The following is a 23,324-nucleotide window of genomic DNA, read 5'->3' as shown; positions in this document are numbered from 1 at the left end:
ACACTCCCGCGGTCTGCAGCTGCTGATAGATAGGCGATGCGTTATTGGGTGGAGACACCAACCGGTGAGGGGAGCCTGAAGCGTGAGTACCGGGGGATCCTCCGATGCCCACCGCATTGATCGGTGAGCTGCTGCTATAGGATTTCGCAAGCCTGCCTGGGGAAGGCTTGGGGGAGGCTGAGGAGGACGAGGAGGGCAGGCGCTGGGTGGTGGCGTAGCCAGGTGTGTCGGAGGCCGAGCCCAGACGCTGCAGTTTAACTGGGGATCCGCTGGCCGCCGTGGACTGCATTGAGTTCAGGGGCGAGCTGACGCGCTGAGCAGGCAGAGTAGAGCTGGAGTAATACAGGCCCGGGCCGGACACTGCAGAGGGGTGCTGGGAATCGGACAGCAGGGCACCACCATGGCTCTGACAAGAGTCGCCCGCCGCGAGCTGGGCTGCACGGTTAGATGTCACCTGTGGGGAGAGACAGATTACTGTTATATCTAATCAAAACAGATCCTAAATAAGGAAAAATATGTAAAAAAATAAATAATTAAAAATTTGGGGTAGTATTTTTTTTATTTTTTTTAATGCTGTTCTTTTTTCTATTTATTAAAGAATCCAGAAAAATAAATAAATAAATTAGGGCTCCAGACTAATTTTTCCCACTGGTCGCTCTTTTACGACTAACTTTCTCATTGTCGCACAAGCACATGATTTGGTCGCTTTTATTTATTTAGCGCTACAACATGGGATTAATCAATGCATGCTGATGAACTTTTATCATAGTTTATAGTTATATGGAAACAAAAGTGGTTAACATTCAACCCGTTCTTTTTCATCAGTAGTATTATTTGTGATTTGAATTTTGTGAACGGGAGTTCCTCTTTTGCTATGTTATAAGCCGCAGGCTTCAGATGTGATCTTGTTGTCACGTTTTACAAGAAAAGATAATTGTCTGTTTTGCTTTCATACATCTACACACCTTTCACTTTTTAAGACTAAAACAAAAGATGGATTAATTGTTATTCTTTATTAAAAAGCTCAACAACAATAAAACAGTAAGATACAATGGCAAACTAGCACTAGCTTACAAAACGTTTATTAACAAAAACGAATAAGATGAGACATGGCATACACCACATGCTGTATTATATACCAACTAATAAATTACAGAACGTAAGTATAGTATAAAGTATAAACCATGCTCTACTACTCTCTAAGCACTGCACAGTTCAAACGAGCGACCATTTGATCGCAGTTTGGAGCCCTGAAAAAAAAAAAAAATATATATATATATATATATATGTATCATGGTTTGCACAAAATATTCAGCAGCACAACTGTTTTCAACATTGATAACAATCAGAAATGTTTCTTGAACAGCAAATCAGCATATTAAATTCAGGTTTGACATTCCAGGAATAAATAATCATTTTTAATGAATGAATACAGAAAACTGTTATTTTAAATTGTAATAATATTTCAGAATATTACTGTTTTCACTGTATTATGATCAATTAAATTCAGCCTGGGTGAGCTTAGGAGACATTTAAAAATAAATAAATAAAACAACACACAAGTTCTTGCATGTCATGTGACCAAACATAATGGCATAATCTTTTTAATAAACTTTCATAATGTGACAAAAATGGACAAAACCATTCTTCAAAATATATTTTTTTTGTTCAACAGAAGTTAGTCAGTCACAGGTTTGGCATGACATGAGTGTGAGTAAATCAATTTTCAATTTTGGGTGAAAACTATCTCTTCAAGGTGGTTTACTTGATATTCAGATGGTTATGTATGAGACAAGGGCATAAATTCTTCAGAAAGCCTTAAAAATCATAATAATTCCCTTGAAAGTAACAGATGAGGCATGTATCCTGAACACGTTAAAAAAAGCCTGTAAACGGAAGTTATTGTATATACATGCACGGCCATATGTTGCATTTCCTCACGGGATCACCACCCCTTATGTCAATGAATGTTGCATTGCCTGTAATTCAGAAGTGCAGGCGTGCGCAGATAAACCCAGGCAAATTAACGCTGGCGCAGTGCCAGTCATTTACAAAAAAGACGCTTTGGCATGTGAATAAACATTTCTTCCTTTAGATTCCTCATAATCACCATGACGATTGTGGGTGATTACAATGAAACATTGGTTCCACTGTTTCTCATTTACAGAAAGCATGAAACCTGATTATTCTTATTCAGAATAAATTAGGTTATTTTTAAACTGGCAGTCAGTGCAATTTTCAGTGGGGGGGAAAAGCTTAGCTGCGTTTTTCTCCTCCATTGCACTGATATCAGGTAATAATATTTAAATAGTCTGGAAAGTTGAATAAATATGAGGCAAAGGTCTTGAAGACGGAGAGAATTATTGTGCTGGAAAACTGTATGACATTTAAAGCTAAACCCGGCTCTGTTTGCCTTTACGCAGCATTCATAAACAAAAAAACTCTTCAGTGTGCTTTGCACCACCTATGAACAATCCCCTTATCAAGAGCAGTTCTCGGTGGACAGAGTTGTTGAGCTGGCTACAGGCTGGATTCAGAAAAATTGGGCCACTTTTCATTGAGATGAAAAGAACAAAGTGCAGCAATTTACAGTACCTGTATTTACTCTAAAAATCTTTGGTGGTTATGATTTTGGCAAGTAGGGGTTTGAATGTCAACATTTTTGCACAACTATTAAAAGCAACAACACCTATACATCTATTTAAAAAAATAACTAAAATAATAAACAAACATAAACTCTCGCCATTACTGCTTATGACATTTTTTACACTGTAAAATGCAAAAAAAAATAAATTAAAAAAATTAAATTAAATAAAAAAAATGGATAGATAGATATAGATAGATAGACAGACAGATAAAGAAATAAATAAATAAGATGTCATTTGTTCTGCTGACATGTCTTCACATACAGATGTGGCCATTAAGAATGCACATCTTTTTCTTGCGGCAGCACGCATTTCGTCAAATTTCCAAAGCTTCACATAATGCTTGACCAACTTGGCCAAATCTTAAATCACCTCATTCTTGATGTAGAGTCTTTAGAGTAGCATATTGATTCTAGGTATCCTGAAGCCCTGTTTGGAGATGGTTTACTACAAGGAAACTAGAGAATATGTTCTCAGTCTGCAAAAAACCTTTCGGTTGTAACTTTAATCTTTATTTTCAGGATTGTGCAGCTCCTCCTGATAAGACTTTAATGAATGAGATGGTAGAGATGGAAGAATCCTCTGAAGAAGAAAAAAAAAAAAACTCTCAAGATAGGATTGTGAAGATTTAAAAAAGGCGTTTAATAGCTCGATATCATGTTATACCAAGGTGTAATGCAATTATACCATCATTCCTCTGCCAAATGCTTCATCTCTCCATCTCTCACTCTTTAGCTCAGAGGGGGAACCACATCCCGGCATAGAGAGCAGAGGAACACCTACTTGAAGAGACTGCTACTGGTTCCTGATGTGGATGAATTATTTAGGGAACAAGAGGTTTATGGTGTTAAAAATATCTACATAAAAGCACCTAACTGATGCGTTGTGTTATATAAACCCATCCTAGAGCAGACAAGCCCTCTTCAGATTACCCTCTACAGAATCAAGCCGACAGTCCGCACAAACACAGGAGGGAAAGAAACACAATGCAGTTTCTGCTTTCACTATAAAGAAAGCACACTTGTAAGCTAGAGAAGCTGCATTCATTTAAAATGAGAACGTTTTCAAAGAATCTTTGCAGCGAGGCCCCCCTCAACTCTCTCAGAAACAAGTCCGGAAGGCCGAGGACGCTGGGCATCTTTCATTAAAAGACAGAGGGCCTATGTGTTCATTAAAAGTGTCAAAGGATGAGAGAGAGAAGAGAGCAAAAGGGAGGGTGAGCGAGCGAGCAAGAGAGAGGATGTGCCAATGTCAGCTTTATCGTGACCAACCGCTCAAGCTCTTCTTCTTCCCCATTTGCATGCGTTAAATAGTCAGTTAATTAGCGAACATGGAGGAAATGAAATAGTTGTGGTCTGAACAGTAACCGTACCTTTTTACTGCAATGCTCGTAGCAGGTGCACGAGACTCGTTTAAAAGAAATGAAAGTTGGGAGAAACCGCCCTGCAGGGCTTGCTGTAATTACAGTCTCATCAACAGGGCACAATTTAACTCCCAGGATAATGACAAAGTTTGTCGCGCACACGCTCGCCGCTCGATGCAATGCAGTACCACTGGCGTCTGCTAACAAATGCTTCGGTCTTGCAGTTAATTGCTTTAATCAGGTCTCAAAATCACTTTTTAGGCAGCAGCTTGAAACATGATCCCAGCTGGAGCCCGGGAAATTGTTTCGTGCCAGTCCCCCCCCAAAAAAAACAACAACACAAAAGCACCACCACAACGTCTCTGATCACGGGTCGTCTCGGTGAAAATACAAAACTGACAGATGGATGTATTACGAGACTCAGAGAAAAAGAGGAAAGAAGCAGTGCTCACCTGGTTGTAGCTGTGCACGGCTCCTCCGGGCTGCCTGCTGGAGCGTGGAGGGGGCTGAGGCTGCTGAGATTGTGGTGCGGACAAGCAGTCGCTCAGGGCCAGGGTCTGGTTACTATGGTAGCTGGCGGTGTACTGGAGGGAGCCCTCTGGGTTCGAGCTGAGCTGCAGTGAGCTCTGAGAGAGCAGACTCGGTCCTGTGTGCAGAGCGCCAGAGCGAGAGAGAGAGAGAGAGAGAGACGGAGAGAAAGAGAGAGAGAGAGAGCAATTTCAGCAAGGCAGCGATGCAGCCCTCAGCCTGGCAGAAATGGCATACATAATTTATTAGAAGGGGAGGAGTGAAATAGAGAGAGAAGGAAAGAACGAGCAAGCAAAAGACAGCACAAGAGATGGGGATTAAAATGACAAGAGAAAACCCAAGCAGAGGAATGTGCGAGAGGAGAGAAAGCGAGAAAAATGAAGTGTTTTAATGTTTGTGTGGGGGTGACAGCAAACAGAACAAGGGTTGGGCATGAGGACGATCGATCATGAACAATCCTCGAAACACAATAACAGTCCTGACTTTTTTATCCAAACTTCAAAACATTTTATAACAGCTATACACAAAAATCCCCCATTTTTGAAAAAGTTAAGAGGTTGCGGTTAGGGATGTAACGATTACCGGTTTGACGATGAATCATGATAAAATTCCCCACGGTTAGTATTACTGTTCCATATTTGAATTATCATTAAAACCGTTTTCGATTACCGCGATTTGAACAGCACCATAAATAAATGCTATTCAGATAAACAATTCAGATAAGCTATCGAGAATTATTTATGGAGCAGATCAAATACATATAATCATTTAATAATCAATTATTATTTTGACTTAACCCTTTTCTTTATTTAAAGGCTGAGATGTGAGGTTTACTTTTATATGAAACTTTTTCAAAGCTTTATTTGAACATTTACATTAGATATTTGAACATGCTATTAAACTGTTCTCAGTCAAGTTGTCATTTAAAATCCGAACATCATTGGTAATGTTATTGTTTTGGTGATAACGCAAACAAAAAGTCATTTTATTTGTTGTTTGTTGATTTTTAAATATAAAACTTAGTGATTTATGTGTCGGTTCTTTTTGAACATTTCCAGCACATTTTAACAATATCGTGATAATACTGATAACCGTGATAATTTTGGTCACTATAATCGTGATAAGAAATTTTCGTGTCATCATTGCATCAATGTACACAAACTGGTGCGGAATCCCCCAAAAATGTGTTATCTTCGCTGATTTGAATTTGATTTGATTTATTAGACAAAAAAGTAGTGAAATACACTCAATTTGTCAAGGAAAACAATAAAAAGTTAAAAACTTGTTTCCATTGTGGTCCTGGTGACAGGTACACTGGCATTGCATTATAAATACAAAAATTACAATAAAATCCCACATTTACAAAACTTACAATCACAATTAAACACATACTAATACAAATTCATCAATAAAACAATCTACTTTAGAGCCAACTTTTAACGTCCAATCTAAAACTAGCCATATTTGGAATACTTTTAATATCCGTGCTCATTGGATGATAAAAGTTTTTGAGCCAATCACCTGAGCTGTAAGTGTCATGTGACTTTTTAGAGTCTTTTATTAGAGACTTATTAGTGACTGAAATTAAACTGATACACATTATTTTTCCAATAATAGGAAGACTTTTCACTCAGAAATTGTTAGCAAATCCCACAAATAATTATAAAAAAAACAGCAAGTAACACTAAATTATGTGAGAAATTTTAAGTAGAAACACTACTTTGAAAAATCATTATTTAGTATACAACATATAGTCCTCTACAACATTTAAACACTGGAAAGATGGATAGACAGACACAGACAGACAGACAGATAGATATTAGTTTAATTGGTTTTATTTAATATATTTAAAATTATATTTCATTTTTATTTTATTACAGAAAAGCAAACTAAATTACTTACTATTACAGTTCAGATATATCTAAATAAAAAACTACAAATATATGAAGTCCTTTGCAATGTTTAAACACTGGTATAAGGATAAACCTGAGATGGTTTATCAATCATTTAATCGTTCAATTCAATCAATTTTTGATACATTTTATACTTTTTCATCCCCCATTTAATTTATTACTATAAAATTTTTATTTTATTACAGGATTAGAAGCAATCTAAATTATTTTCTATTTTACATAGATACATACAATTTGATATAATACTAGAATTTTATATGGAATTTTAATTATACCATGTGTGTCCCCCACACCCTCTCTAGAGTTGATTTATCTGTCAAATACTTGAGCAAACATAATGACCAAAATGTCCATTCCTGTCAGATCACACAGATAACCAGCAGCAGCCTGACTGCATGTTTGGAGAGCGCTTCTGGGCCAACCTGACAGCAAACCAGATTCCATCAACAATTCATAGTTTGTCAAGATGCTATCAACCCTCATGTAGCTTTCAGCAGGCCCATGTTTGCACTATCAGTCTCAATCAGAGATTAGCTGCTCCTGAAACATACTGTGAAAATAATGATTGTTTTTTCCCTCCCCTCACAAAACACTGTCCCTTTAAAAACAGCTCGAGTTAAAGCATCTCAGGTTTCTCAGGAGGAGGATGTTGTCTGCTCTCCTCGCGCAACACAATAATCTATGGCTCCTATATCAGACAGATCCATCAAGCTGGTCTGGAGAGATAAGAAAATTGGTGCATTATTCGAGTCCATAATAGCCTGCTGCTCTCATTTATGTTCCCATTGATCTGAAAACCCCTGATCAGACGTGGGGAATGCAATGCAGCTTTGGTTAACCTAAAGCTTTCCTCTGGCCTGGACCCTTGACCATATCATCATCAGACTCCATGGTATTGTAAGGTGAAGTCTCAAGATGAGAGTCCGCTTGCTGAACTATCCCTTTAATGCTGTCACACAAATTCTGATCTTCATTTCTCATTATGCCAGATAAGTATTGCACATTGTGCATGCCATGCATTAAATAAAGTAATAAAATAAAATGCCTATATAAAATAATAATTATAAAAAAGCAATTATGCAAGCATTAAAAAAACAAAAACAAAATGCAATTATGCATTTATGTTTAAATAAAATAAATTAAATCAAGAAATGCATTTATGAATACATGCATAAAAACAAAAATCTGAAAATGCAACTGTGAAGAAAGAAAGAAAGAAAAATGCAATTATTCATGCATACATAAAAATATAAAAACTGAAAATATAATTGTGCATGCATAGATACATAAAATAATAACATAAAATAAAACAAGAAATGCAGTTATGAATGCATGACTAATACATAAATTAGTTTAAAAAAATGTTAAAACATAAAATGCAATTGTGCATAAATAAACAAAACTACTAAAATGAAATGCATATATAAAATAAAACAAAAACAATTTAATTATGCATGCATAAACAAATAAAATAAAAGAATGCAGTTATGAATATGCATTAAAAAATCAAAGCTGAAAATACAATTGTGAAGAAAGAAAGAAAGAAAAAAGACAATGCAATTATTCATGCATACATAAATAAAAATATAAAAACTGAAAATGTAATTGTCCACGTATGGATACATAAAATATGAACAAAATTAAACCAAGAAATGCATTAAATAAATAAACAAACAAAACAAACAGAAAATGCAATTGTGCATAAATAAAATTAAACCAATAAAATAAAACAAATCAAAATCAAACCAAATAGGTAATTTTAGACTTTGGAATTGACATGATTGAACTACTTGTTCACTGACCTGGAGGTCGGTGTAATTGGCCAGCATTGATAATTAAATGACTAACAATCTGCCAGGCCGATATATCTCTGTCACTTGTGCTAATATTCTAATGTGGTGCGTGTTCCCTCTCTTTTGTATGCATACTGTATGTATGTTTTTGTGCATGTTGTTTTCAGCCTCCTTGGACTCATTCTCTCATTTGAATCAGCATGTCTAAAGAGGCTGCAGCTACAGCATCACAGCGGTGACACTAAATATAGTTCCTCGCCTAGTGTAAGACACTTACACAGCTCTTACACATCTGACTTCCCGCATCCTCAGTCAAGCCTGATCTTCACTCTTTCAGTCAAGTGCTCTCATTCACTTAAAACACAGCGGTTGGATTAGTTTAACTGAGGATAACACCTCCATACACGTAAAGCAGTGTTGCTAAAACCTGAACATCAAAGAGCCGGGCAGCGCTGCATGCTGTATCACACAGAATCAATCACACATCCCCAACGTACAGTCCTCCAAACACCAGCTTCATTGATTTCAAAAGCTTCTGTGGTGAGGTGCTCGTATGCTCCTCTTTTCCCATGTCTCAGTCTGGAAGTCTTTTTCCCCCAAAATTAAACCATTAGTTCCACAAATTTCAATACCAAGTCAAAACTAAATAATTAAGCAAAATATTGGATCTATATGCATTAAAGCGATAGTCCACCCAAAAATGAAAATTGGCTCATTATTTACTAACCCTCATGTCATTCTAAACCTGTGTTTTTCTTCTGTGAAAAATACTTAAAGAAAATACTTATAGAATGTTGGTAACCAAACAGGTTTGTTTTCAATGGCCTTATATTGTATGGACAAAAAAAATACAATGGACGTCAATATGAAAATATCTTCTTTTGTGTTTAATAGAAAAAATAAGGCATGCATAAATAAAAAAAATTGTGTAATTGTGTTTATTTCATAAAAACTGAAAATGCAAATACGTATATATGGATGAATAATCTACTAAAATAAAACCAGAAATGAAGTTATGATTGAGTGAGTGAGTGAGTGAGTGAATGAATGAATGAATAAATGAATGAACATGCAATTGTGCATAAATACAACTAAAAAAATAGAAAATTCAAATATGCATTAAAAATAAAATAAAAATATATTTTAGACTTTCGGACTGACATGGGTGAACTACAAAAAACAAAAAAATTAAATAAAAGGCATACCGGTTTGGAATGACATGACAGTGAGTAAATGATACAGAAATATCCCTTTTTTTCCCTGTCAGAGTGTATTATGCTGTCAATAAGAATATTTACAAAAAATAAATAAATAAATAAAAATAAAATATTCATAAAAAGGAAAAAAAGAAAAGAAAACAAACACCCCTCTTAATTTATTTCTTTGTTAATTATTGCTGATTGTTTAATTGAATAATTAAATAAAAAAAAAAAAAAAAGGAAGGCAACGTGCCATTGTTTTAATTTGCTTAATAATTATAATAATGTTTAATTAATTTTAAATAAATGCATCACATGCCATGATGTTGTCAAATTCCACTGCTAATTATTTTAATTACTCATTTGCTGCAAATGTAACCAGGGTGCAAATAGGGAATTTGGCCAGGGAAAGAGAATAAATAAATAAATAAACAATTGGGGATATGCATTCTTTTTCCAAACAAAATTTCAGTGAACACAAAAATAACATTACAAATTAGTATCATACAGTTATCATCAAAATACAACCACAAGACATATACTTTGCGCTTTGCTTAAATTGTCTGAAAGATCATAAATCACAGTTGTTTCACTTGCCATGGCATCAAGAAGATGCTTGACAACATTTCACATAATTACAGGCTGTTAAGTTAACTAATGGATGGAATAAACTTGCACTGGAAATATATAATCTCATCACAGAAATGCATTGACTTGGACAATTATATAAAATATCACTAGAGGCTGTACCTCTACTTTTTTACTTCCTATATGATGAAACATTTCACAAGGGATCTATGTTTTATATTCTTTTACAAGACTCACAACAGCAGAATCATCATACTGCTTTGACTCAGTACGAGAAAGAGGGTGACGTGTAGGCTATAAATAATATAATCAGACAAAACCTATGGAAACAAATGGAAACGCTGACATTACACATAGCAGGCACTGAGACCGATGCCTTCAAGACATCAATCTTTTTCTTATTCCTGTGATGCTTAGATCACTAATGCATTCTGAACGAGTCGGGGACAAGCTCCATTCAAAGAATAAAGCCTCTGGATCGCGGAGGCCAATGTTGTGTTGACCGTCAGATAATACGTAAAAGCGTGTCCACATCAGACACCTCCACAGCGCTCCAGGTACTTTATCTCGACTCACCCTGCTATCAGATAAATTATTGAAAGCCACTCTGTCCTTAGCGAAATGTTAGAGCTCACTGTAATTCCAGCCCGTTATAGTAAATATACTTAGTTTCAATACATAATTCATGGACTGTTGTGTTCTAACGCCTGAAGCCCTGATGTTGTGGTGGGGATGTCTATTCAGCGGAGGCGTTATCTGTTTTGATTATTTCGACTTTAAAGCGGGAATTGGATTGCAAAAACCTGTGGCATTTTTCTCTTGTCACCGACCTTAACAGAAAGCGCAAAGTCAATAACTTATTTAAAAGCCACTTTGAACTCTGAAAAAGATCAATGCATGCAACTTTCTGGGAGGAGATTAGGACAGTTTTCAGTGAAGTAATATATCCTCCATAAAACAGATGCTTAAGCCTTTGTGTTCTTAATCTCTGCCAAAAAAAAAGAAGAGAAAAGGTGAAATGTGGGACAGGGTGGTAAAGTTACACTTTAAAATAGAAAAACGTGCTGACATTGAGAGATTTATGAATTCTAATCAATCTTCCACTGGTAACATACATCATGGGCAGCTATCATCTTATTTTTAATAATTAAAAAAAAAAAAAGTCAGTATGATACTCAAATTGGACTGGACAAATAACACATACAATGTAAAAATTATTTTTCAAAGTTGCAAATAAACATACTATTTCAGTCTTATTTGACTTCAAAATTTCATGTTTAATTCAATGTGTTAATTGCTGTTTCTTTGTAATAATTAGTGAAATTTACTAAAATTTTTGAGTGAAAGTTTTTTTTTTTTTTCTTTTTAAATCTTTCCATAAAAAATGACTGCTGTGATTAGTTATAACTAGGGCTGCACGATATTGGAAAAAACTCAATACATTTATTTATTGCAATACATTTTTTTCTGCGATATATATGGCGATATGAAAGAAGAGAAAAAAAAATAAATAATAATAATAATAATAATTCACCAGATGACTTGAACAGCTCTATTTGGAAAAATAAATTATCAATGATTGGGGTGATTTTGTAGGTGAATAAATCAGCATAGAAAATAAGCAAATTACAAACATAGATAAATATAATAGAAAAATGATCAAAAATTAAACATGAGCACATCGCAATATTGATGCAGAAACTACGTACCGTGCATAACTTAAAATTTAACATTAGAAAAAGTTGTTGTTCAAGCTTGACTTAAAATTATAAATTTAGTTAAGTTTAATGGTTCGATAGTAAATATTGAAAGTTAAATATTTGTGTTATCTCAATTAATTTTAAATTGTCATAACTAATTGCAGCAGCATTTTTACAGTGTACTTTTATTTTATTTTAATTTTTTTTCTGTCATCTTGTTTTGGTGCCTGGGAACAAACAACAAAGTATAGTTTGTGCTTTGGGTTTAAGAAAATTGCAATATAAATAAAATTCATTATTATTATTTATTTATTTATTACCGGTATTACTATACTTGAATTTCGAAGTGGGATTTTCAATAAACCTGGAAAATTGCTACATGCTACATTTTACTGTCAGGGAAAGCCAAACATGCAGAAGGATTCACCAAAAAATGAAACTTCTTTCATCATTTATTCACCAGTTACAGTACATTTATTATATATTTTGAATAATACCGGGGTCCAAACAATATTGGATTTCCATTGTATTATACATTTTTCTGTGTTCTGGAAAATAAATTAAGTCATAAAGGTTGGACCGACATGAGAGGTGAGTAAATGATTGACAAACTTTTCATTTTTGGGTGAATTATTTCTTTATCAGGTTTTATTTGCATATAATGAAGAATTATTTGCCCAAGACATACAGAATTTTAAGTATATTTATAACAACAGACTTCTGTCAGCTTGTTCTGGCACACAACTTCCAGTTCTGCAGTCTTAATTTAACATGGCATGCAGCCAGATGTAGTTCCACAAAATGACTAAAATAAAAGTTATTACCATCCCTAAATAAAACGCTTTAGGTGCAATGCACAACATAACAGGCAGCTTAATTATCAGAACTGACATAATAAAAGCAATGTACATAACATTTATCTTGACAGATGTTCTGTTACGTTCAAAATGCAGATACAAAGTGAGACAAACGGTTGCCTTTTACAGTTATAGATGTGAAAAAGGCTGTTTCCTAATTTTCAATGTGTCAAGGAGATATGGGTACAGTTGCTGCACATGTTTTCAGGACTTACAAGTATAATATACATCAGTATATTCTATTCATTAAACACTTGGAAATGCATTTTTGCAGAAAAATACAATTCCTCTTACAATTCTCAAGCATTTATAAGCCACACACAGTATGTCTGACAACATATTTGAAATATATTTTTGCACCTTGTAAGAGAAAAGAACAAAGACATTTTTCCAAACAGAACAACTGTGCCATTTTTTAGACTAGAAATGTTCTGCAATTGTGTAGAGAGTCAACATTCTCTTTTTTTGCCGAAAGGCTCTGTCTGGAAATAATTTCACATTATTGCAATAACTAGCCCTAGATTCCTTGATGCACCAGTTATCATATTCACCATCAATATCAAAGATGCCGTTTAGAAACCCATCCACTGAATAGACACACCCACTTTTTCAAAATCCCGCCCTCTCATATATGTGCTGCTCTGTTGATTGACAGTAAATGCTCTTCTTTTAAATGAATGCAGACATCAATAGTGTGACTCCAGGTTGTGAAGTTGAAATCAATGGTGAAAATCTCTTCGCTAATTGGTAGGATTAGGCTTTTGTTTCTTTAATAGACAACACTCCAACATAAAGCAAACTCAAGCACTCCAAAAAACAGATGAATAAGCAATTGCGATGGATACTCACTATCAGCTGTGGTTGTGGTATATTCCTGATGATCCAAGATCCCAGACTCCTGTAGGGAGCGGATACATGAATCCACCAGTTCCAGACCTGTGTTTAGTTCCTCCTCAATGTCTTTCTGTCCATCTGGGAAAAACAGGGAGGAGGTTAATCACGCATGCACTACAAATACTTCCTGAAGCCTCATTCGTCACACTTGGGCACGGACCTCTTGACCTTTTCCTATCACTTGCTCACTAAGCATCCAGGCTGAGATTGAACTTAATTGGCTGTTAGGATGACCCTGTTAACCGGCGTGCTGCTTGTTCTGTGTCAGGACTGACTGCCAACTCTTCCAGGGCCAGTGTGGTGTAATTTGCCAAGGGATAAAGGGTTACACAAGCTCCCTAAGCCATAATATTAACCTCTCAACTGGAGCAGCACCCATACGGCAGGAGAGGAGGATGCTAAGCTGGGATGCAGAGTGATGCAGACTGGATGTGTTGGGTTAAAGATGATTTGAGCAAGCACACTAGAACTGCAACAATGAATCAGTAAAACTGCTAAAATGGATAATGAAAGTACTCCATAATGAATTTAATGAATAGTATAGGTTACTAAAGGTTAAGGATCTATATACAGTATTTAAAACTTATTTCTTTCTTCTATCCAGACCTATAATGTGCATATGACACATTTTACAACAGTTTTCGAATACTGAAATTCATAAAGATGATGCAATGAACCTGCATGCTGCAGCACAACTAATTCAGCCTAGTTATGAATCTTCCACAAAAAAAAAGCCTGACAACAAAATTTCAAAAATCATTAAAAAAAAAAAATATGCCATTTACCTTGAGTATTCCAGCGATACTGCTCATCTGCTGAACTGCAAATAAGAAAAATAACAGTTGGAGTCACTCTCACAATCATATTTCACACACTAGCACGTATGCACACTGTACAAAGCAACTGAAGTAAATTCTGCTAAAAAAAAAAAAAAAAATAGAATATATCCTTGCTCAAAAGTATTCATTTCCAAATTTCTTTTCAATTATAAAAAACTGTTATATATTAAGTTGAAGAAACAAGCACAGACGAGTTACATTATATTTTTTATTTGATATTTTAAATTTTTAGCTTTGTGTTTTAGTCTCATCTACTCTCTTCCCAGCATGCACTGGGACATAATTGATATGGCTGCTAGTTTTATTTACATTGTTGAGTTTGTTCCCATATTAAAATGATCTTTCAAATGTGTTTAGGTCTTTGAATGGCATTCAAATGGCAGAAATGGTATTTCTTCCTCATGAGTATTCATGTGATATTGTTAATAGACTGGAACACTTCAATCCCCATGACATTTTCTCACAGAGAACAAACCATATAAAAACACACAAAGAAAGGGAACACTTGGCATAGACTCTTATTTTTACTAATGTCAATAAAGGCAGATAAAGTATTAAGTAACTGTAATATCAACTTCACATATTAAGTTTAGTCAAGATATTTAAACTCAAAAGCCTTGCAAACAATTACCTTCATTTTCTAAGTTCACTTTTACAGTGTAAATACTGTTTGTGTTTCAAGCTTTGATGTGTTTTTTTTTTCTCTCTGCCTGATACAGTAGAATTGAGATGTAAGAGAATAATCGCGAAACCCCCAACATCTCTCATCTCATAACAACCCAACATCGCTGACAGGAAACTACGGCAGGCTGGGGTGAACCGAGGGTGCCACTTCACACGAATGCAGATGTATTTTCCCTCTCTCCCAGATCTCGGATCAAAGGTTAACCAGGATAACGCTTCCCACCCTTTAGACATCATTATTATAAAGATTTCCTATTTATACTGAGAAAGAATACAAATGACGTCGTACAGGCACATAGTGAGAATGAGACTGGTGCAGAATATTGGATTTCCTAGACCATGATCGATGCTGCCGGTGCCTGGCTGGGCCAGAGGATGGAAAAAAAGAGAGAGAAAGAGAGAGAATAGGGATGGGGTTGGCTAAAATCAGCTCTGCTGCGGTTGACTGCCCATCTACTGTATAGACGCCTTCAGGCATAGCATGCTGTGACCCATGATCCTCTGCTGCGGCAGCCTGACAAACTGTTAGAGGGTTTCCTGCATTGAAAAAAGTCTATTTATCAGCGGTAGATCTCTGCACTAGGCGTCATGGGAAAAAAACATGTGTGTTTACCAGCAAAACGTCCTACCCCCTACGGAAAACTCTTCTGCTGCCCACCGCTGTCCCCCATCAAGAGACAATCATGGTCATTTATTCATTCAGCCTATCCTACGGCTACGTTAAACAGCAGGCATTGGGAATACATACCTAAAAAAAGTGGAAATGACTAGGGTGACATTGGAGTGACAAGAGTTGTTTACAGCGTGTGTCCTTGTTCAAGGACCAAGGAGATCGAGCTATAAACTATAAACCGCAAAGATGACGTCTGGGTAATTTCTGAATCTGAATATGTGGAAGAACCTGCATGGTCACTAGGGCTGGACCATATGGCCAAAATTTATATCGCGATATATTTCCTAATTTCCGTAGATATGATATAATTCCGATATCGATATGAACACTATTAAAAAAAGCCTCATAAAAACTGCCAAGAATGCCCACAACAGATGTCTTATGAAAACTTATGAAAAATGAATTTGCCAAGTCTATGAACTCCTCCTATTAAACTATATAATATTTTTAAACTATATATATATTTTTCTTTTACAAACAGGAAATGTGAAATCACTGTCAAATAAACATTTCAGACTCACCTTATTAATATTAATAACTTAAAACTATAGGCTAACATACACTACCATACACTAATATTTTAAAATATTTTAAAATGCAAGTTATTCCTGTGATTTCAAAGCTGAATTTTTAGCATCATTACTCCAGTCACATGATCCTTCAGAAATCATTGTAATATACTGATTTGCTGCTCAAAAAAAAAAAAAATTCTTATGTTGAAAACAGCAGAGTAGAATTTTTTTCAGGTTTCTTTGATGAATAGAAAGTTCAGAAGAATAGCATCTATCTTAAATAGAAATATTTTGTAACATTATAAATGTCTTTATCATCACTTTTGATCAATTTAAAGCATTCTTGCTAAATAAAAGTATTAATTTCTATAATTTCTAAATTTAAAACAGCAATTATTCCAGTCTTCAGCGTTACATGATCCTTCAGAAATCTTTTGCTGCGTTGAAAACAGGTGTGCTTATTAATATTTTTGTGAAAATTCTGTAGCAATGTCTTTACAGTCACTTTTGATCAATTTAATGCATACTTGCTGAAAAAAAGTAGTAAATTATTATTCAATTATTATAATTGTATACTATTTTGTCAAAAAAAAAAAAAAAAAATGTTTTAAATGCCTCAAGTGAGCATCACAACATAATAATGTCCAGTACAGTATGAAAAATGGATATCCATTAAGATGTGTTAAATATACATTTGACAGTGTTATTAAATTATTAAATGTAATCTAAAGTTCTAGGTAATCTACATGTAAAAATAGGGGAATACATAACTAACTACTCCATACTAAATAATAATAAAACACCTCCAACATCAATGGATAACCATAATGGTACTGCTATATTGCAATTCTTAATCCTTAATGCTTTTCACGTACAGTAAATCTATAGTGCCACAACAAAATATCATGACATAATATGTAACAATGAACATACTGCAGGCAGGTTTAGTACAAATCACAAACAAGCCGGTTCTTTTTAATGATTCAGTCAATTCTGTCAAGATCCATAAATCAGTCTCAAACACCTAAGTCATCAGTCTGTATTGATCCAACGAATCACTGAGTCATGTACAGTGGTTCTTCAAATACTCACCAAACTGTTTTTGGTTCATAGAAACTCATACAGGTTTGGAAGAACTTGAGGGTGAGTATATGATGCCAGAATGCTCATTTTTGGCTTTAAGGAATCAGAACAGTAGCTAGAATCATTCAACTCTTACAATTCCCATCCATACTCACATGGCAAAACTTTTGAGACAAAATCCCTTCTTCAACTTACTTGTTTCATGATATAAGTAGGATTATGGGGGGTGGCCAGACAGGGGCCACTTGAGCTTTTAGGGGGCACAATTTAAAAATTCATCTTAACCTACTAGTATTATTCATTCAGTCGTTTTTCACCATGTCATGTATCACTGCAATCTCTAGAAGTCTATAAAAACATCATGTTTCATTTATTTGACAAATAATTTTGTATTGTAGTGTCAGGGACATCATGTACTCATTATTTTTGAGGGGACACGAGTGAAGGGGGTTCTCGCATGCTTGTCATGTGACACACAGCAGCCACAATACCACTGCATAGCTGGCTTATGTCCCTACTGAGAGAAAAAATAAAATAAAACCGTTACAGAAAATTTTAATGGTTTCCACTACAAATATTATTACAAACATTACAAACCACCAACTTTTAACCATTAAAAAATGGTTTTCTGTAATGTGTTTTGGGACATATTCCATTAGGATTTATTGGTTTTAACAAGCCACCAATAGAAGGCAACCAATTACCAGTAGAGACCAACAGGGTCCATTACCGTTTACTGTTGAATTCCAGTAAAACAATACAAGTCCCATTATAACCAGTAAAACCATTACTAATTTTGTAATGGTGTCTATTGTTTTTTTTTCCAGCAGGGGTTTTATTCTTTTTTTTTTTTTTTTTTTTTTTAAATTCGATATATCCCCAAAATATATTATGAAATATCTCGATTCTCAAATATGTGTAAATAAATGCATTTTGCACCTTTATAGATTGCACTGTAAAAAATGTCACTGTTAAATTACAGTAAACTACTGGCAGCTAGATTCACCAGTATAATGCTGTAATTTTACAGTGTACCTACTGTAATCTGCAACAACAGTTTATTACTGTAAAAATAGTAAAGTACTGTGCCGTAGAAAATATAAGCTTTACAGTATAATACTGTCATTACACTTATTTTAGTATTCCAACTGTAATTTCATAAACTAAAATGTATTAAAGTACTGTAGAATGTGATATTAACACTGTAACACTGCTAGAAGCTAATGATTTAAAATGTACATTCTAAAATTAAATAACTTAAAATTACTTGAACACAAATTGCTCGGACAAGAGATGGCTTTAAAACATTAGGCTTTTATTAAAGCATTATTAAATGACACTGTTTCCACTTCACCAGTGAGACTGGATTGAACAAAACAAAATGCTATGACTTCTGGTTGCAGAACCTGTGACTTCACCTTACTAAATACTGTCCCACTCAAAGTTCATGAGGTTTTTATAAAACCTTGCCCTGTCTTCTTCGACACCACCGTCACTTGGCTGGCCTTTGTTTATCTCTCCTGGTTCACACCAATGAAGTGCCTAAAATGTAATAGAGAAATATGGGATGTTAGGTGCGGCAAGTAAAGATTAATTGGGGTCACTGCATGAAAAGAGCTGAATCTGGACCTACTGTGTTTGACAGAAATAAAGAAAGAGAGAGGTGGGGTGGGAGGTAAAAAGACAGAACGACTATTTCTGAACAAAGCTGGGAAGAGGGGCAAAAAAACTAACAAAAAAAACAACAATATTTGTGTTATATGTCTGTTATTAGTAACTTCATTCAATAAAAAGATGTAACAGTGTGTAAATAATATCACGGGCTAGAACTGACTTAGATAAAAATCGCAATTACCTTAGTCGGCGAGTAGAAAAGCAAGCCGAATGCGCCGTCCACTTCGATGCTGGCAGCTCACAAAAATGGTCTTTAATTCTGCTTCTTATTCTTCTTTCTCTCGTTAATAAAATATTGTAGATCAGTAATTTTAAACCTGCACGAGTGCACACCTCTTGACTGTTGATGGGAGCTGATGCGTCGTGCTCAGATGAGTTATGAGCGGACTCAAGCAACAACGACACACGTCTGACTAGACTAAAAAAATACTGTATTATACCGTTAAGACTGAACAGTAGCTTGCTGTTAATATTTTATCATCATTTACAGTATTTAACTGTATTTACATAGAACGGTACATTACTGTTGAATATTCTCTGTATTTTTACAGCTATTTTATGTTAGTTGATCTATAATGGGCGATGGGCAAAGTATAGCCTAATACTGTAATTTATTAACTATGCATAAAAGCCCGTCTTTTTACTTGAGTACCAAATATGGGTGTCATACCATAAAATACTTTTAATACAACTGAATGCGAATTTAATAAAAACGTAAGTTACTAAAGTTACTAAAACTTTCATTGTACAAAATAGAGCAAAGAAAGTTTTCATTATCAAAGAACATTTTCACTTCAGTCCAGCGAGTTCAAGCACTCTCAAAAACTGCCATAATAATCTCTAAAGCTGTTTACACTGAAATTAATCTCTTACTACTTACATTCGTACATCTTCACTTTGTTGTTTTCTGATCAGAGAATTAGTCAACAACAATTCAGTCAGCCAGAGCGCGGTGACGAAACAGCATGTTTTAGCGATGACTCATCTGAACACCTCTGATTGGTCCTTGCATTCATAAGCTCAACAGAATCGTATGTGATTGGTTCTAATGCGCAGTGCTGTCTCTGGCTCTGTGCCAGCCAGCGAACGCAGATTTGAATTTAGCAGCTGGTGATGTTTTTCTTTTTTATATATAGTTTACAAACTGCGCATTTCACCCCAAATTGTTTGCGATGATATGATTCCAAATTTGGGGGCAAGCTTGTTGACAGGTACCCCTAAAACCGCCCCTGATTATGCCTACAATATGTTCAAAAAATAATGAGGCTTTTCTACAGAAATAGTGAGATGGCAAATTCTACACGTACAGCAAGTTCTGCCAAGGATTTAGTGAAAGACCTCGATGTGAACCCCATGAGGACGTTTAGCGCTACTGCGCTTTGGGAAATGTTACCTCTTATGAACTTACATTTGAAACCCATCTCGAAAGCAAAGAATGGGAGAAAGTTCTCAGATGACAAAATGATTTTTTCAGCTGCTTGTTTATACAGATTTTTCACTTTAAATAATGCATGAGTCTGTCGTCTGAATAATGAAAATGTTGACTTGTTTGAATGGGAAATGGTTCTAATAATCAAAAGCTACTTATATAATCATGTGCGGAAGGAACGAATGAATGCACCTGAAATTAAATGGTGGGGTGATTCAATAGAAATGCTTCTCTTTTGTTCCGTTGCTTTGTCAACATTTGAGAGAAAATGACGTCAAAGCATAAACCCTGTGCGACAATTTAGAGCATTCCTCTTCAGAAAGTCGTTACACTCTCTTAGAGCCAATCAAATGCAAGGACCGGCGTCAACTGTTGTGTAATGCTGATTATTTTACAGCGGGCCAATATTTGAAATAGCCTGTCTCTCAAACACACTTCATCACACCAACAAATCACTTCCACTCCTTATGGCTTGCGGTTTCATTTCCAAGAGGCTTTAACACACAACGAACTCTGTGGTCTAGCAGATTTCAGCTCGAGATGCTGTCATACACCTTCTGTTCAGATGGATGCGCCGGAGCCAGACGCCAGAGAGCAAGGCAGCCAGAACCAGCAGCATGATTGAGGAGCCTGCAGACCTGTGACAAGGCTTTTAATTGCAACCTGTTGGCAAGTGCAGATGAGCACATGGCCAGAGACAAATGCATGCTGGGTTGCATGCAAGTGTCAAAACAAGGCAATGGAGGTGCATTATGGGACATAAGTTTGATAAAATGTCATCTTCGCTGAATGCAACAGTTCTGCATAGCATTAGGGTTGCATGTTTTGGGGGGAAGGAAATCATATTGCGATTTGTTTGCTAAATATTGTGATTTTAACTGCAATATGATAAAAAATTATAATTTTTATGCTCAGAAAAAAGGCAAAAGAAGTAAAAGTCACAAAATCAAAAACTAGCAAGTGTTGATTCCTCTCAGTTTTATTACTAATAAGACGATAATATTATAAATAATCATAATATTTTTATATTATTATTATTTATATTCAAAATATTTATTATTAGAAGTATCCATATTAGTACTATTATTAATACTGATAAAATAGACATTGAATATATTATATGGATACATTCTAGAATGAATGTAATATTCAATAAATATAATATTTAATAATATTAATAATAATAAAATATCATTACTACGATTAAATAATATATATATATATATATATATATATATATATATATATATATATATATATATATATATATATATATAAATAAAAAAAAAAACACAATCTTATCAGTATTATTAATAATAATAATAATTATTATTATTATTATTATTTCTACTATGATTGTTGTTGTTATTATTATTAAGATAATATTAGTTAAATTAATGCAATATTACTATTATTATTAATAATATTTTACATGTTTATTATTAGTAGTATCAATATTATTACTATTCTTAATACTGAAATATGAACAATTACTTAAAAGTATTAACAACAACAACAACTATAATAATTTAAAATGTAATTAATAACGCTAAACTTTAGATAAATCATATTATTAAAATGAATATTACTAATATTGTATTTTAAATGTATATTATTATTATTTTATTCCAGTTTTACATTACAATAGTAATATATTTATATCTTAATTCATTCATTTTCAGTCTTTCACAGTTTAATGAATCGCACTAGGCCTCATCACAAATTCGATTTTATTTTGATCATTTGTGCAGCACCAGTACATATGAATGCTATTTGTGCCATTCTCTCCCTGTAAATACTTGACACCATAAAAGCAGTCAAGCCTGATGCACTAAACCATCTGTGGTGTCGCTCTGCCTTGATCCTCTTGACTGACCGTGATGAGCGTGTCTGTGTGTGTGTGTGTGTGTGTGTGTGTGTGTGTGTGTGTGTGTGTGTGTGTGTTTGTGTGTGTGTTCTCAGATCACAGCAGGCCACGGTCCATCAAGACTCCACACAGAATTAGAGCCGTCTAATTCACTTAGATGGATCGGTACACCTTCTACACCCTTCTTTACAGCTGGTCCATTTGGAAAACCCTAGTTAAATCACAGATTTAGAAGCGCTCTGATAACTATCTGCTACATGGGCCTCCAAGCAAAGCTGTCCTTCAATAAAACATACATTACCCTACCAGATCTAATAAAGCAGCCGTAGTCAGAATAAAAGATGAGACACAATTAACGCCGGACAAATATAACCGTATCAACTGCAGTAAAACGGCACAGCTAAATCAATAACAATTACCGCAAGACTGCGCATCCATACGTTACACATACACTAGACCAAACTAACTGCAATATTAACCTCATTACCACAACATCCATAGTGTAAACGCTGACATCCATCCCCGATGGGTCCCAACAAGAAAGAAATGTATCTTCACTCAGCCAAAAGCCAACGATTCTCAGCTTGCCAACGCTGGGCGTCTTGGATAACTCATTCTGAGGTCTTGAATAAGATACAAACCCTCTCATTCAAGTCTTTGTGGGAATTAGATTCAGTGGACTCCTTCCAGAATGCTTGATTAGAGGCCTTTAACTCAGAGACTTTAATTACCTTCTGCTGCCAGTTTAATTGAGGGGGCACTTCTTTTCTATAGGAATATCTGCCACATGGTGATGTACGGTTAGGTGCCAAACACTGCGTTCCCATGGTCTAAATACCTAGAACTCAACACTGAGTAGAAGTTATGAGAACATTACTAGCTATAATGTTAGTGTTACACTGAAAAGAAATTGCAAGTAAATTTCACAAAGAATTACAAAGAATCGACAAGTAATTTAATAATAATAAATTTTAAGTAGAAAGACTGAAATTGTATTTTCTTGTAAAATGTACTCCAATTATCTTTGTTGTGAACTACAACGTCCAAAAACAAACAAATAATTAATAATAATAATAAATTTAA

General features: G+C 34.8%; 1 protein-coding gene across 4 annotated transcripts in view; it reads right to left on the bottom strand.

The window, feature by feature from the left end:
- Positions 1–23,324, bottom strand: part of ctnnd2a (catenin (cadherin-associated protein), delta 2a) — a 320,045-nt gene that overhangs the window by 149,590 nt on the left and 147,131 nt on the right. For all 4 annotated transcript variants that reach the window (XM_058765069.1, XM_058765068.1, XM_058765071.1 and 1 more), the window contains 4 exons: positions 14,266–14,300; positions 13,436–13,558; positions 4,461–4,654; positions 1–454 (listed from right to left, as the gene is read on the bottom strand). The exon at positions 1–454 is cut by the window's left edge and continues 114 nt beyond it. In XM_058765069.1, the coding sequence (XP_058621052.1) occupies positions 1–454; positions 4,461–4,654; positions 13,436–13,558; positions 14,266–14,300 (806 nt within the window). The remainder of the gene's footprint in view (positions 455–4,460; positions 4,655–13,435; positions 13,559–14,265; positions 14,301–23,324) is intronic.

The sequence above is a fragment of the Onychostoma macrolepis genome, chromosome 24, assembly GCF_012432095.1.
Source record: "Onychostoma macrolepis isolate SWU-2019 chromosome 24, ASM1243209v1, whole genome shotgun sequence".
NCBI classification, from domain to species: domain Eukaryota; kingdom Metazoa; phylum Chordata; class Actinopteri; order Cypriniformes; family Cyprinidae; genus Onychostoma; species Onychostoma macrolepis.
The sequence above is the reverse complement of the archived record's forward strand: the minus strand, read 5'-3'. Positions and strand labels throughout refer to the sequence as shown.